This window comes from Cyanistes caeruleus, chromosome 1 (assembly GCF_971803275.1).
Source record: "Cyanistes caeruleus chromosome 1, bCyaCae1.hap1.1, whole genome shotgun sequence".
Classification (NCBI taxonomy): Eukaryota; Metazoa; Chordata; class Aves; order Passeriformes; family Paridae; genus Cyanistes; species Cyanistes caeruleus.
Window position 1 is genome coordinate 53,209,529 of NC_141701.1, and position 16,268 is coordinate 53,225,796.

Sequence of the window (16,268 nt, forward strand, 5' to 3'; positions counted from 1 at the left end):
ATTTGAACAGTGAGGGCATTTCTGAATGACTGTTGATAGTTGATGTGCTATTTGGGCAATGCCCAACTTCAGGAAAAGTGTAATCATCTAAATTTTGACTTATTGACATCTGTATTCTTCTTGCATCTGTTGGATACCTGGCACTTCCCTCTTCTGCTGTTGGTAGACAGGATCTCATCTGTGTTTCAGACCAAATAAAAAGGTGGGGAAGTGTGTACGATGAGAAGAAGTCACACATGCTTGTGTAATTCACTTGTGTCGTGAGGGATTGTTGGATTTGGCAGAGTTAGAGTCTGTTCTAAGCATTCCAAGGCTTAGTGGCAGACCATATCTCCAAGCAGAGATAATGTGAGCCTATGTACTTTATTTATTTTGAGAAACTGTCCCTTCAGTTGGGATAGAGTTAGTTTTCTTTGTAGCAGTTAGTACAGTGCTGTGTTTTGGATTTAGTATGAGAATTATGTTGATAACACACTGATGTTTTCATTGTTGCTAAGTACTGCTTACCCTAAATCAAGGACTTTGCAGTGTCTCATGCTCTGCCAGTGAAGCAGGTGCACAAGAAGCTCAGAGGGAGCGGGGCCAGGACAGCTGACCCCAACTGACTAAATGGATATTCTGGATCATAGAACATCCTGCTCAGTCTGTAAACTGGGGGGAGTTGGCTGGCAGCCATGGATCGCTGTTCAGGGACAGGCTGGATATTGTGGCCAGTGAGCCAGTGAGCAATTGTGTTGTGCACTACTTGTTTCTCCCTCTTTTATTCTCCTCTCCTTCCTTTTCATTACCAGTATTATATCTTGTGTCAGTTATTAAACTTTTTATCTCAACCCATAAGGTTTACATGTTCTTTCCAATTCTTTCTGTCGGGAGGAGTTGCGATATGAACAAACAGCTGTGTCACTAGCTGGGGTTCAGCCATGCCAGTAGTTAGTTTATTTTACGTGTGTATGGGAAATACAGTGTATGTGTTTAGATTAGGCATTTGCAATGCTAGGAGGCACACGTTATTTCTTAGTGGTATGAGAGATATACCCAGCAAGCACTGCAGGCCAAAACTGCTTTGCAAGTGCATTGAACCTATTTGTTAATTATTAAATTTACTCATGCTGTATTCTGGGGTATTTTTTTCATAGCCGTCTTTTGGTTACTGTATTACGTCCCCGAAGAAAAGGCAGCCTGTTTCTTTGCTAACGCGATCTGATTCATCAGGAGGTGACACCAGCCAAGAGATATCACAGTTGTCTGACAAGGTGTTTTCAGGTAGTTATGGAACAGCTCTTTTTTTCTATAGGGCATTAAGGGAGCATGTGTATTACAGGAATGCAGGTTTTTAGACAACTTCCTTATTGTAAATTAATTTTTTTGTTGTTGTTAGGTGACTTAGAAGCACAAACAAGAAAACATGCAAATTTTACCAACTCTGAAGGTTCAAGGCATATGGTCGATACTGCTGCTGAAATACATGAAAATATTAATACACAAGCTGCTACCAAAAGTAAAGCAAAGGTATTTCTCTTGTATTTTTCTTTAAAGTGCAACTGTGAACTGAAACAAAATTCAAATTACTCCAATTATTATTGTTTCTTTAAATACAGCTAAATTTGGACTTTCTTAGCAGCTCATTGCTTTCTATATTGATCATTTGATTCCTAGTAGGTGCCCCTGTTTCTTAGGATAGTTTCATTAGAATGGCATGATCCCGTAATAAGTCAGGTGTTACTATCACCATCTCATTTTCCTTTTTCTTCCAACTTCACTTTTGGAATTACTCAGTCAGTCAGCCCATAGTTTTTCAGAGACTCATAGGCTGTTGATGTTCTGTGATCAAGTTTCTGAATTTCAGCTATGTCTTCCCCTTCTATTGTTTTAATGAAACAACTGACCTTTAGCATTGGAGTAAAATCTTTTAGTTGATAGAATTTGAGGATTTGAATGTGGTGCAATTCTGAAAAAAGTGTCTTTTTAGTTTGGCAGTCCTTGATACCTACTTTTCCTGCCTGTGTCACCTCCCTAAGTCTGCTGGCAGAGCTCCTAATGCAGGCCTGGATGCTGTTGAGCTTCTTTGCCTGGCTTGTGGTCAACTTCCTGTCTACCAGGACCCTCAATTCCTTTTCTGCCAAGCTGCTTTCCAGCTGGCTGGCCCAGGGCCTGTACAGGGGCCTGGGGTTATTTCTCCTTAGGTGCTGGTCTTGGCATTTCCCTTTGAACTTCTCAGCCCATCTTTCTGTCCTGTTGAGGTCCTTCTGAATGACAGCTGATTCCTCTGGCATATCAGCCACACCTCTCAGTTTCGTATGATGATGGAACTTGCTGAAGGTGCACTCTGCCTGATCATCCACATCATTAATGAAATTGTTGAACTATACTGGCCCTGTCTTGATCCCCAGGATACTCTACCAGTGAGTGACTGGCCTCCTGATGGACTTGGTGCTGCTGATCTGCCCTTTGAGCCTGGCAATTCAGCTTGTTTTCAGTCTAGTCATGGTGTACGTGTCTGCTCCATGCTTTGTCTGTCTTTTAATGAGGTTTTTGTGAAGTCATGCATGCATATCTGCAGGAGGACAGGTGTTTCCAATTCTGAGTCTGTCCATCTGAGTGAGACAGAAGGAAATTGGACTCTGGACATAACTGTCTACCTACTTCACACACTTTGCTAAGAATAGCCAATGTGAAAACTAAAGAAGAAATCAGACTTGATTGATAGAAAAAGCTGTAGGAATAGCTGTGTCCTCTCTGTAGAGATTTAGTGCAGATGATTTAATGTAGATGATTGAAAGTTAATTGGGAAGTTATTGTATATTTGGTCATGGTAACTTCTCTGCTGTTTGTCCCTGATAGGATTTTTCTCCCAGTTCTTTCAACTGCACTAAATAAAGCATTTTCAGATTTTTAAAGTTTCACAGGAACTAAGGCTTCCTAGTAGGCAATACATATTTAATCTAGAAAAGCCTTTGTGAAGTAGACTTAAAAAATCAGGAAAATGAGAATAATGTCTATTGCAGTGTTCTTTCTAGATAGGTGCTTAAAAATGCGTCAATGAAGAATGTTAATATATTGCCATATCCTGAATTGCAAACAAGAAACAGAACTTTAAACAAAAATTTTCTTACTGTGGTGCTTAACTCATTTTGTTTTATTGTAGGATGGAATTCATAAAGGCAAGTCTGAAGATAGCTTGTCTAATCATTCTGACTCTGTCTTGAGTATCAGTACAATTGCAAATGCTATTGCTAATGCTTCCTCCAGTGCTGAACCTTCCCAGCTAGCTGCTATGATGATGGCACTCTCCAATAAAAGTAAAGGAACACGTGTCCTTCCTGGAGTTGTTAAAGAGGCTGAACTCTCTGCTAACGAGATATTATCCAGCAATGAGGAAAATAGTGCATTTGACATGGAAAAATACCTCAAAAAAACAGATGAGAACAGATGTGAAAGTGAATACGAGAGTGTTGTGAAACATGAAGCATCTGTCCAGAACCTTACATCTGATAGCTTTTTACTGGGTAAAGATAAACATAAGGATGCTCTTGCAGAAGACTTGATGAATAATCAAAGCAAACAGCAAGGAATAGAGAAGCGATTGCTTGATTATCTTAATGAAGAAAGTGACAGTCAGAATTTTTCTAGTCTGTCTGTTATTCCCCACCATGGAGATGTAATTGCAGATAATGTTCAATACTCAGAAAAGTTGTCAGATTTGGTAAATAATAAACATTTACAATCAATGGATGCTGATATTAGATCAGAGACGCTTAATGGTAGTGAAGCCCACACATGTGGAATTCTCTCAGCAGCAAAAATGGAAGTGGCACAGAGAAATCTGCTTGCTTACCAGAACAGCAATCTCACTAATACATGTAGTATAGGGGAAGACAGAGAAACAGTAGATCAAGCAGCAAATGCTGTTCCTGAACCATGCAATGATTTGGTGAAGGGAAGTGCAGGAAATCTTCCATCCTTCAGCAACTTAAAACCTGCCAAGCAGTCTAGTAAATATGTCTCAGTAAGTGCTACAACAGCCAAGCCTGTGCAGAAATTGAACGAAGATGAGAGGAAGCAAAATATAGAGGAGAGAAACAAGAATGCCACTACTTCTCATGGTGGGAATGCAAAACATGTAACTTTCAAGAATCTCTCCCCAACTTTCCAGAGTAGTACCAGTAAGTAAACCTATATCAATGCAATTGTTGAAAAGGCTTTTCTTGAAGTAAACTTGTTTTCTATCCATGAATAAATATGGTGCTTAAATTTTGTTTATTTGGCAGAGTGTAAACCCATTCTACCTGAATGTGACTTAAGTCTGGAGGGTGAGCAGTGTAGCTTCAGACCTTCAACTTCGCCTCTGATTCACTCTTCTCCTAGTGAGACTTCTGGAACAGCGTTTGCAGGGTAAGTTTCTTGGTGTGGGTTATAAGAATTAGTGCTTCATGAGGATTGTTGAGGGATCCTGTGTTAGTTTGAATGTTGACTATGATCTAGATTTATAGAAGATTTTTATTAGGCTAAGACTTCATTATACACTAAGGTGGACATTCTATAGACAAATGACAATGTGTTTTTTAAACTTGGAAGTATTTAGCTTCATTTGGTTCACTGGTTTGTATCATTACTTGCTGTGGGAGAGGGTGGGTAGAATTATTTGTATTGCTTTTGACTATTTAGTATTTTGATATATACTCGTGTCCAAGGTTTAAAGTTTCCTTAGCAACTGAAAGAACGATGTTTCTTAAATCAGCTCCCATAACAGTAAGTGTCTTAAGATTACAACTAAGTTAATTCTGTAGTCTTAAACATAAACGTGGCTAGTAGCTAATGGTTGTGTGCAGTCTCATAAGAAGATGAGGCAACTGATTTCCCTGACCTTTTAGCTTTTAAATTCATTATTTAGTATTTAACTACAGTTTGTGTTTGTATGTGTTATTGTAATTACATGCTGTCTGGCATTTCTCAGAAATTGTTATGTGCAGGAGTAGATGTATTTTTGCAGGCATGTTATATAACTATTAGGATTTCCAGTTAAAGTGACTTTAACTGTTGTCATGTTGGCTTTTCTTGTTGAGCAAAGTGCTGAGACATCCTGTGTTTTCAGGTATTTGAAATGAAGAGAATCTCAGCAGTGAATAGGAAGCTAATGTGTAATGCCTGAGAAGTTAAATGATGTCATTATACTTTTTAATTTAGTTAGATACAAGTATATTGATTCACCTCTTTAAATAAGTTGTGTTGTTTCTATGACCTTAGCATCTGAGTTCAGTTGTGGAACTCTGATGCTTTACCTATATGGATTTATATGGAATGAAAATGTGTATTATGTACACCAAAGCCTGAACTTGTAAAGGTTGAGAGCTTATTTCTCATTTCTACTGACTGCATTTAACAGAACAGCTAATTAAACTGACTTTTAGAATAGCACAGCTAATATGTAACATTTTCTGAGGGCAGCATTAAAAATATATATTTTAATACTGGCATGTTTTGAATCTTTTTCAGATCTGAAATGGATTTTACTTGCCCATCCCATTGTCAGGAATCTCCTTGCAAAGAAAATGTTCTACCCCAGTCTGTTTACTCAAGTCCAAGCATGAGCAGGTTAACCTATGTCTCTGCATCTGGCAGTACCCATAAGAACTCAGCAGTGATACATGATCCAGGGACATGCTGGGTAAGAAAGACAAAACTGCAAATCCCCTTTGCCCCTAAACCAAAATTTATAGGTCAGAGTAATTCTAAAGTAGAAAAGCCTTAAGGGTTTTCAAACAGTAGGATATGCTGTGCATAGGGAAAAGGTATTCTTCTTTTCAGAAGTTTTTTTTTTCTTCTGAGTTCTTCAGAAATTTGAATTTTGGTATCAGCTGTGCCAAATGCACACAGTCTAATAAATGCAAACATAGTAAAACAATCAAAGAACTAAGAACTTTTGAAAAAGTTAAAGTTGGTGTATTTTTTATTTTCATTTTTTTTTTCCATAATTTCTCATTAAGTCATTCTATTCTTGGAATGTGGAGTAGTATTTTGCAGGATCTATATTGCTTTCATCACACCTGAGGCTCCCTTGTTCAGCTTCAGCTGTTAAGAGAATACTTTCCCTGGTTTGTTTTTTTTCCTGGAGAAATGTTTATAAATACATAATGTAGTTTGTACTACTTTTTTCAGGTCTGAAACTATTTTTTTTACCTCTGACAGTCATTCTGACTTTTTTTACGGGTTTAGAAAAGAATGTACACTGAGGGTGGAATTTGTGTTCAGACTTGCAGTCTTATGCTGATTAAAATAACTGGCAATCTTTTATCTGAATTTATGCTTTCCTTGGAATCTGGAATCTATGTTAGGTCTTCCCCCCCCTTCCAAAGTGTGTGTAATTGCAGATGGAACTTTGAAAAACAGACAGATAAAACTGAAGAACCTTTCTGACTTACATGCATGTCTGTGTAAATATGAGTGCTCATTCCAGCTATACCATACCTGTCAAAATGGCAAGTCTCTGGACTTGAATGATTTCTGTGTGAGCGCACAAAGGAAATGTTTGTATCAATGCATTTTCATGCATCTCAACTCCTTTTTGGTTAGTGATTTGGTTCAAGGTCATTCAGTTTTGTTTTGTTTTTTTGAAATCTGGCTAGTATGTCTGGTATGTTATCAATGCTGTTTTGAACACCAATCTAAAAACACAGCACCACAGAGACTGCTGTGAAGAAAATCACCTCCATCACAGCCAGACCCAGTAGAATGTGTCTTTAGGATAGCAGACAGGTTGAAGCTGCAGGTTTTGTTTTTCAAGGTGAAGAATCACAAAAGTAAAACTTCAGAAAAGACAAGCTTGATTATTTATATTGGATGGCAATACCAGTAATGATTTGACAGGAAAGTTTCCTGAAAAGGCAGCACTAGAATTAGGTGTGTCTTATGTACCCTATCACTTTCTTAAAATACTGCATGTTATATTTGTTACTAGGATGAAAATGCTGGTGAACTGAGCACAACAATAATTCAGGCCAGCCCAATTCCTCCACAGGAACAATCAAAAGAAAATCTAGAAGACCACTCACGTCAAAAAAATAGAAAAGAAGCAGTATTTACTATGGACCAGAAACAAGGAGAAAATGAACTTGCTGGTCTTCAAAGAAAACCTCATAATGTACTGGACCAAGAACTGGCTAAAGATGGTTTTATGAAGAATGAAAAGCAGCTTCCATTTATTCATTCAAATGTACCGGCAAATCATGAAGGGCTAGACCATGTTAAATCAGCTTTGCCAAGGAAACTCTGCACCTTTCAGCCACTTTCTGTCAATGCTGATGCACAAGAAGCATGTCAGGTTCAAACAAACAAAGCACAGACACAAAGATTACCATCTCTGAATGTATTACCTGTTTATCCTGGATTAAACACCTGTTTGCCATGCAATCAAAACTCATCAGGTGAACAGTGTGTTCATACATCAACTGTTAAATCCCATGTCACTACCTCTGAGAGTCAAGCAATTTCTTCTTCTGTCCCCGCCTTGCTTACAGGGCATTCACTTGCAGCAACTGCATTTGCACAACAGCATTTGGGAACTATACAACCTACAGGAAATGCAGTTCCATCTCAGTGTCCTGGCTGCAGCTCTGCAGGTTTTGGCTTTTCAGCTGGGCTTCCTTGTTCTGGGATTCCAGCAGGACATGTTGAGAATCCACTTACATTAGGAATTCCTTTAGGTCCAAATATTGGTCCTGGCTTTTTGGGTGCAGCTTCACTTTATAATCCACACTCCACTTCATGGAATAATAATATCTTAAATATAAAACCATGTACTGGACAACCTTTTGGAGCTGGCAGAAGTGGGTGGGAGTTGTCAAAGTCACCTGGTAGTGGTAAGTGTGTTTTTTGAAGTGTATTTGAAATACAGCTGTGGACAGGAATATGGTGGTAGTGATTTTGCTTATGTTGTAGTAAATAAAATTAAGATGGTACTAAGTGTAACTGCAATTATTGTTCATGCAAACACTATTACTAGCTTTTCTTGTTCAATGTTGTTCTCTGAATTCAGTGTCTATTCTTATAGCTCCCCTAATGGTCTTAAAAAACATTTCCCATAATTTAGAAGAATTTCAGCATTCTTCAATATTAAGTAGTTTTGTGTTTGTGTGAAGGATCTAGAGCTACCTTTCATAGGAGGAAGAGAAATCCTAGCTGCAGTTGAAACTAGGCAAGACAAGTCATGCTCTTGAAATTCCATTGTATTTTATGTGGAAAACAGAGGGCATTTCTATTTTCAGCCTAATTTGTATTTGCAGTCAGTGAAGGCCAAAGCTCTTAAGAAGTCTGAACCCCATGGAGGGTTGAAACTGTTTGCTGGTTATGAAGGGAAAGACAAGCTGTCAAATGTCTTCTGTCCTTTCTGTTTTTACTCAGTATCTAGAGTAAATGCTAAACCTAGCCATCACAAATTACTATTTAATTTTAGAAACTTGTTTTAACCTACAATCTTGTTAGTTATTTTTTGCTATACCTTTTTTTTTTATGGCTAATTCTTTCTGCCTAAATGACAAGCTAGTAAGGTTGAAGATTTGAATCTGTGACAGTTTAGAGCTTGTTTACTGATTCTTCCAAGTCATTGAGATGCACTTCTTAGTGCATTTTAAAATAGTGAAATACTCCTTACCTATTTTTATACTAACAAGATTTTGTAATAGTAATGTTCAAATTTTCTCAGTTGGGCTAGTACTGATTAAATTGTGACCACTGAGTATTTTATATCAGGTGTATATATACACATTTTGTTTGTATGTATGGAATGTGCTATTTCCATAAGTATTTATTTTTGTGACAGTAGAATTTCAAGATGCAAATTAGAATTGATCGAAATTTCAAATTTCATGCCTGTGGAAAATATTCTTATGAGAACTGTTGTCAAACCTTTCCTTGCCATAATGAAGCATTTGTCAGATGAGATCATAAACTTGGTGGCAGCCTGAGTGCTGATTTGCTTCTGAGTACCTGTAACTAACAGAGCGTATTTTCTTCCAAAGGACATATAAAAGTACCAGAGGAACTGAAGTTCTCTAATGCCTGTTGTGTGGGAATTGCATCACAGACAGTTCTTAGCATTTATAATCCAACTGACCGGTGGTTGCAGGTCAACATTGGAATACTCAGTGTTTCAATTAATGGGGAAAAGGTAGGAGATTTTTTTTTTTTTCGGTAAAGATGAATAATACTGTAATCTTACCAGATATCATATGTAAAATTAAGGTCCTCTTTACAGATTTGTGGTTTTTTTCCCTGCTTTGTAGTTAATATGCATAAAAGCAATGCTACTTTCTTTAGCCAGGCCACTTGACAAATTTGTAAGGTAAATGCCACACGAGGTGATTGATGTGTAGAATTGTTTTGTGTGCATGAAGTGTGGAAGGTTTGAGTTTATGGGTTATTCATTCCCACTACTGTGTAGGCAAGAAGTGTTAGCCCTAGGCCAGAAAACATTCACGCTGAGGAATGTTACTGCTAAAACATTTTTGGCAGTTTGCTCCTCTTTTTCTTGAAATCAGGAGATCTTGAGTGATGGAGAATGAAAAATACTTGGAGTAGGCTTCAAACTAGACGGGTTGTTCTGTGTGTTGTAGGTAGCTTGTAGGCCATAGATTGGCTGTGTTGAACTTCAATTTTGTCAAATTCTATATACTTCTGTTATCTTAGTAATAGTTCCAGAAGTAAAATATCTTGAAGACTTTAGAAATGAGTTTGAGCCAAGATCCATCAGAATAATTTCTTTTATTGATGAATACACTTAGGGGAGAAGAATATAACAACAGAACAAGCATACATAGGATACTCAGAGCTTCTGGTAACTTCAGTGCTCTGTGTTATTTCTGTTCTTATTAGTTTTAGGTAGAGTACTCTTTATTGAGCTAATCTGTTGAAACTATGCAGTGCTGTCCACAGTTCAGTCATAGATTGTATAAAGTACTGCTTTTTTATTTATTTAAATTTTATTTATTTGTATTTTATTTTTTTAAATACAGTTCTTGCCATTTTTATTTGGTCCATATTACTGAGGAATAGCAGACAATGTTTTGCTTTAAGTATTGTAGCTTATATGTCTTAGAAATCCTGATCACATCCCTCAGGTATATTCTTCCAGCAGATGTAATATGTGTCTTTACAGTAGTATGATTTCTGGTTTTGATCTTGTTTTCTCAGAATGCTTCCTTTTTAAAGAACATCAAGCCACAATTCTGTGTGTTCATGTATAATATTTGTATAATATTTATATATGTGTGTATATATATATATATATATATATATATATATGTGTATGTGTATATGAGAATAAGGATTTGTTGCATAATTTTCTAATTGGCTTTATAGGGCTTTTATGCAGCTTCTGTAAAGCAATTCTGTTGTATCAAGAGGTGATTTTTAACATAAACTTCCTTTACAGTTGTTTCCATGAATAAATATATGCAATTGTTTGCACAGTGTGATTAGAACTACTTTTTTTTCAGTCAACTCTGAGATACGCTGCTGTTCTTTCTCAAAAATCAGGGGTTTACTTATTAATTTTCCCAGTGTCAGTCTTTCACTAGATGGCAGAAAGAAACCTCAGCAGTTTTCAGACTGACTTCTCTGTTTAAATTAAAAGACCTTCAGTTGAGCAGGATGCAGATGTTCCATGGAGTGGGCCATGGATATGAAGATGCATTAAGTGGAGGAAGAATATATATATATATATAACATCTGTGTTAAGCAGTGGTGCCAGACAAATGTGGTATTTGGAAAGGAATTGTCTTCTGGTAAAAGGCCTGTTTGAAAATGACAGGTTTTTTGTTTTTCAGATGGATCCTATGGAATATCAATGTCTGGTTTTCAAGAACAAAGCCATTGTAGGACCATTTTCTACCAATGACCTGAAAATACTTTTCTTACCTTCCCATTCTGGGATCTTCCAGTGTATCCTCAATGTTTCATCTTGGCCAGTTTCTGCAGATGCCGAGACAATCGTTCAGTCAGAAGCCTTGGCAAGCAGGGTAGTTCTGACAGCAGTTGCTGAAAATCCTAATTTAGAAGTAAGTTGCTGCTTATTGTGGGCCTTTCATTGTTGCAATCGTATGAATAATTTAATGACACTAGAAAATAATGGGGTTGCAAGGGTTATTCCTCAAAGAAACCTAGAATTTCATATGTTTTGAGTGGGAATATAATAAGATTTTTGAGAAGCTTATTGCTCTCTGGGAAGTTCCAGTTGTGGAAAAGCAACTTGCTGGAAATGAAGGGTTCTGTGTGGAAAGAATAAATTAAAATGCATTACCTTTTCATTGTTAAAAGACTGGGCAAGACTTAAACATCTGATGCTTACTAGTTATCTGCTCTGTTGCATTGGACATTTAATGTAACAGAAAGCATTTATTTCCAATTGTAAGGATTTCTTTATTTTTTTACATCAAGTAGGCTTTGTCTTGGTTTCTTACTACCTCTAGCTTGTTTATAATTGTAGAGAATATTTTCTTATTTTGGACAAATTAAAAATTAAAAGTAAGTGCATGTGTAAAGTGCTCTTGTCTTGTGTCTTGTCATGAAGGACAACCAGGTGGAAGACAGTGTGACATTTATAATTTAACCTGGCTTCATATAGATCTAGATTTAAGAGTATGGATAGGCAGAAAAAGGCTTGATTTTATTTTTGGAGGTGCCTGAACAAATTATATGGTAGTTTGTGACATAATGGATAAAAGGAAAAAGTAAAATTTTCAGTCATCAGCCACAGCTAACATTTTTTTTTTTCATTTACGGTGGTCTTTTAACTTGCTTTGGGCTAATTATGTGTTTTGAAGTAATGAATGCACAGGAATGGATATAATTTTTAATGCTTCTTCCATAAATTTTTATTTATTTTTAATACATTGTTTATTCTTTTACATGTAGTCCGTTTTCCATGTTCTTCATAGTATATAGCTCAAACTTGTGTCATGTTCAGATAAAATTTAAACCCCGTGCTCAATCTCTGCATGTTGTTACATTCTTGAGATTGGAACAAGTACCAAATAAAAGCTGTATTTTACTGCAGATCATGACACTTAAGTGTTTTTAAGCAAATTGATTTAATTTTTGGTTTCAGCAAAAATTAACTTCCCCTTAGTTATTTTCTTGACTTTTAACTTGCTGAAATGAGTTTTTAACTATCTAAAATTGACATATTTTACTTGCTTGCAATAATCAGTGTTTATACTTACTTTTAATTTGAATTATCCAAAATAACTTGATTGTTTGCTGGATTTTGGTGGATAAACTGCACTAAGACTGGCTTAATTGATTGAGGCAAAGTGCATGGGAGACAGACAATTGTCTTTAACCCCTTCTAATATTAAAGAAAACATGATTCTTAGACTACTCCTACCCCTGGTGGAAAGTTTATATTATATGTGGATATAGGGTTAAGAGGATGGAAAGGCGAGTAACATCCTTTCTTTCCTGGTACTTTTGAAGGGTAATGTGTTTTGAAAGATTTCCTTTCTTCTAAGTTCTGCTTTGTTTTAAAACCAGGTGGAAACAGGAAAAGGAGATTGCCTGGATTTTGGTGACTTGCCTTTTGGCAGTTGGAAGGCTCTTCCCCTAAAACTTATCAACAAAACCCATGCTTTTGTGCCAATTAGACTTATTATTAATGCAGTAAGTACAGTAAACTTATGTATGTGAGAGTTAACATCTTTTGATACTGAAGTTTAATACCCAAACACTTCATGTTACATATCATTAAGAAATATATCTTGGAGACACTAGATGTAAGGTTCCCAAGAAGTCTTTTGTTAGTCAGGAAAGAAATAGTTTTTGTAGGGTGGTAATCTGACTCTGCTGTAATGGTACCAACAAAAATGCTTCTGGGATAGGTGTGTAGTGTTTTGTTTCATGTCTGTTGGTTACTTTTTATAGTTTAGCCATAGGATTCTGCCTCTGATGCTTGTTTTGACAGCACAGGGCAGCAGATAGGAAAAGGGTTGTGTTGCCTAAACCTTCCCTTTGAGAAGGTGAGGAAGCTGGAAGCTTCCCTCTTCTCTTTGAGAAGCTGAAGATGTATTCCGCTATTCAAATGAAACAGCTGACTGTTGGAACAAGCAGCCAAGCTTGTTGCTAGCAAGTTTAACATACTGCCTCTTCCTTGTTCTATTTGCTTTGTCTCTCACTAGATAATAGCCTGTCTGAGAGGCTACAGTGTGGTCCTCTCTACATCTCTGGCAAGGCAGTTTACACGTTTTTGTCTAGGCTGGGCTGACTGCTGGTTTGTGCTGTGGGGTGAGCTGGCCTTGGTTCCTTATACAGGGGAACAACAAAGGACTGGCCTTACGTTAAGGTGGATCAGGTTGTCTTGGGGATTAGTGATGTTTCAACAGCCAAACTTCTTGAAGGCTTAATCTAACCAGACTCTGCTTGTCCCCTTTTGCTGCAAAAGCATTTCCTATTTTTTTTGAGGATTTGCTGGACTATCATATACTTACCAAAACTACAGCCTAATTTTTTTCCAAACTACTTGGATCATTCAAAACTTGTCTTGCGTTTCTCAGCTTTGTCATCATTGATGTTAGTGACAGTAAGGGATTTAATACTTGTAATACTTTTTTTTTTTTTTTAACAGAATGCAGTAGCCTGGAGGTGCTTCACCTTTTCCAAGGAACCTGTTAATACTTCTAGTGAACAAATGGATGCAGTTTCTCAGACAGCAGCTCCGTCAGTTGTAAATCATGTGATACATGCAAGCTATGATGGACAAGTGAGTAGTTTGTAATTAGCCTATTCTTTGTTTTACTTGCTGTCTGAAATGATGGTGCTGAATATTTGAGTTCACAGTAATGTTTTTTTGGGCAGTGAACCTTTTTGCATGTTTAGGTTTTTTTCATGTTTTGTTTGCATGTTTTGTCCTCTCAATAATTTTCTGCCTTCCATAAAGTGAGTCAACCAATTTCTTTTTCAGGATCCTGAAGCTTTAACAGTTTGGGTTCTGTTCCGTGCACCTAAGAAACAAATTTCTTGTTCAGGTAAAGTAACTTGATTTTCATTTCAGCTGAAACAGATTTTACTTTTAATATATACATGTGTTAGAATCACAGGAGCAGGCTGCAAACTTGAAACCATGTTTGGTTTGCTAATATTTCAGGTATCATACTTATTTTTAGTAACTGTAGGAGGCAGAATACCTCTATGTCTTAATCCTTTATATATTACCAGGGATATTTTTACTTCAGTATGAAGCTGTACAAAGTTTGTACTGCAAGATGCCTGGAATTTGTGTGAACTCCTTTAAGTGAGGAAATTAAACCATCAGTTAAGAAAACATTGCATTAATTGCAAAATAATTAATTAATTGCAAAAAAATTGCAAAAAAACCCTCTGAATTGTTCTGGCTTTCTGAATAGAAAATAGTACATATATCAGCTAGTTTGGCTGGTGTGGTAGGATGGGTTTTTTTTGAATTAGTGACAATTTCAGTCACATTTGACAAAAAGGTAAAACTCTTAAATAAGATCCTGTGAGACTTAATTTAAAAGAGGAAAAAAGTGTTGCATGAGGAATGGGAGAGCTTCTGTTATTATGAGCACTTGAATATCTTAATATTGAAGAGTAGCTGAAGTGAGACATGCATCCATAGGAATGGCCTTTGCTGTTGGTAGACTTGCTTGCTTTTGCTACTCATGAAATTGTTCCTAGACTCCTTGGGTCCAGCAGAGGAGATCTTGGCAAGAGTGGATGTAGAAGTGGACAGTCCAGGACCTAGCACTGTGATTAGAAGTATTTCTCTCAGAGCAAGAGCTGGAACAGCAAGGATACATACTCCAAAGGACTTACAGGTTTGTGTACATTTACAAATTGTATTTCAAGAACAGTTTGCCTCTCCTAGCCTCCTACTTTTGTAATGTTTGGTTTTATTATGTATGTGTATATACAAACCTACACTTACTTAATTTTTACAGAAAATATATCTATCTACTAGTGTGGGTTCAACAGTCAAGCAGCAGCTGCCATTGGAAAATGCTGGAAACATTAGCGTACATTTGAAAGTTAAGGTAGGTTGGCTTTTCTCTCTTGAAATCATGATTTTTGTGCTGTTCATATTGTACTGAAGCTGGAGCTGAGCCTTGAGATTTTAGCTCAGCTCTGTGGTTTCACAGAAGCTTTATGAGTTTATGAGTAAAGGGAATGGAAGATGGCAAAGAGATTAGCTTATTTTTTTTGGAAAAAGCACATGGGTGTTCTTTTCCTCAACTTCAGCTTTATTTGTTATAACAAACATACCTTTATGATCTTTACTAAATTTTAACTAAAAGATTTGTTATATGTAAAAGTAGTGAAGCCTGTGCTGCACAGCAGTTGTTAGTTAGCTGGTAAAGACTGCTTAAGGCAAAGATGAATATTAGCATTGGGAAACATCTATATTTTCTAAGAAAACTGCATTTTATTTGCAGTTTTTAGTGCAAAACTTGCAAAAATTGCAAGTTTTTAGTGTACATCTTGCCAACTCAAAGTGAATTCTTTTCAGACATGCAGTGTCTTTACTTGATCTTTTTAAGAATCCACGGAAAATGTGGTTCCAGACTGAAAGATAACTAAACACATTTGAAACTTGCATTTCAAAGTCAACAGAAGGAACAGTTGGTTCCATGTTAGAAAAAAGAGATATGTTTGCCCATCATTTCTAGGATCAAAGACCATGGAAATAGGATATATGACCACTTAATGCCACATTAAGCAAGAATGCTGGGTACTAATTGATAGTGTTGAAGACTCCAGGTGTATTCAAATTGTCTGAACTAAATGTACAACAGGTGCACAGCCAAACTGCATTACCTGTTGTAGACGTGTTTAATCCCTTAGAATAGGTAACTAAGGCTCCTTTTTGCCCTTGCCTGCTTTCAGACATCAGATCAGGACAGCTGCTTTGCTGTTAAACCTGAGGACCTTTTCCTTTTTCCTGGAGAAGAAAAAGTAGTGACTGTCCAGTTTTTTCCAAAAAGCACAACAACTACAGAAAGGTAATATAACTGACACTGTGCTACATATGTTAAACTGAACTACTTTTTACCTTAAGGTAATGAACAAATTGAAAGTTTTACCCATATGAGAGTCTTTGGCTTCAGTTGTTTTCATGAGAGTTCTCATCCATTACAAAAGTGTTTTTGTTGAAGTTCACCTTTTCTATAGATTATCTGCCTCTAAAGGTGTGTATAGCAGAATTAATAGATAATATTTCCCATCAAGAAATACTCCAAGACTTTTTAGTGTAAATAAATGAGTAA

The 16,268-nt window shown here is 36.6% G+C and overlaps 1 protein-coding gene across 5 annotated transcripts in view; it reads left to right on the top strand.

The window, feature by feature from the left end:
- CEP192 (centrosomal protein 192) overlaps positions 1–16,268 on the top strand; it is a 57,132-nt gene that overhangs the window by 13,091 nt on the left and 27,773 nt on the right. For all 5 annotated transcript variants that reach the window (XM_086892967.1, XM_086892978.1, XM_086892975.1 and 2 more), the window contains 14 exons: positions 1,137–1,263; positions 1,379–1,509; positions 3,146–4,163; positions 4,269–4,392; positions 5,494–5,665; positions 6,956–7,856; positions 9,015–9,163; positions 10,821–11,051; positions 12,526–12,651; positions 13,613–13,747; positions 13,949–14,012; positions 14,683–14,822; positions 14,946–15,038; positions 15,889–16,004. In XM_086892967.1, coding sequence (XP_086749093.1) covers positions 1,137–1,263; positions 1,379–1,509; positions 3,146–4,163; positions 4,269–4,392; positions 5,494–5,665; positions 6,956–7,856; positions 9,015–9,163; positions 10,821–11,051; positions 12,526–12,651; positions 13,613–13,747; positions 13,949–14,012; positions 14,683–14,822; positions 14,946–15,038; positions 15,889–16,004 — 3,527 coding nt within the window. The remainder of the gene's footprint in view (positions 1–1,136; positions 1,264–1,378; positions 1,510–3,145; positions 4,164–4,268; positions 4,393–5,493; positions 5,666–6,955; positions 7,857–9,014; positions 9,164–10,820; positions 11,052–12,525; positions 12,652–13,612; positions 13,748–13,948; positions 14,013–14,682; positions 14,823–14,945; positions 15,039–15,888; positions 16,005–16,268) is intronic.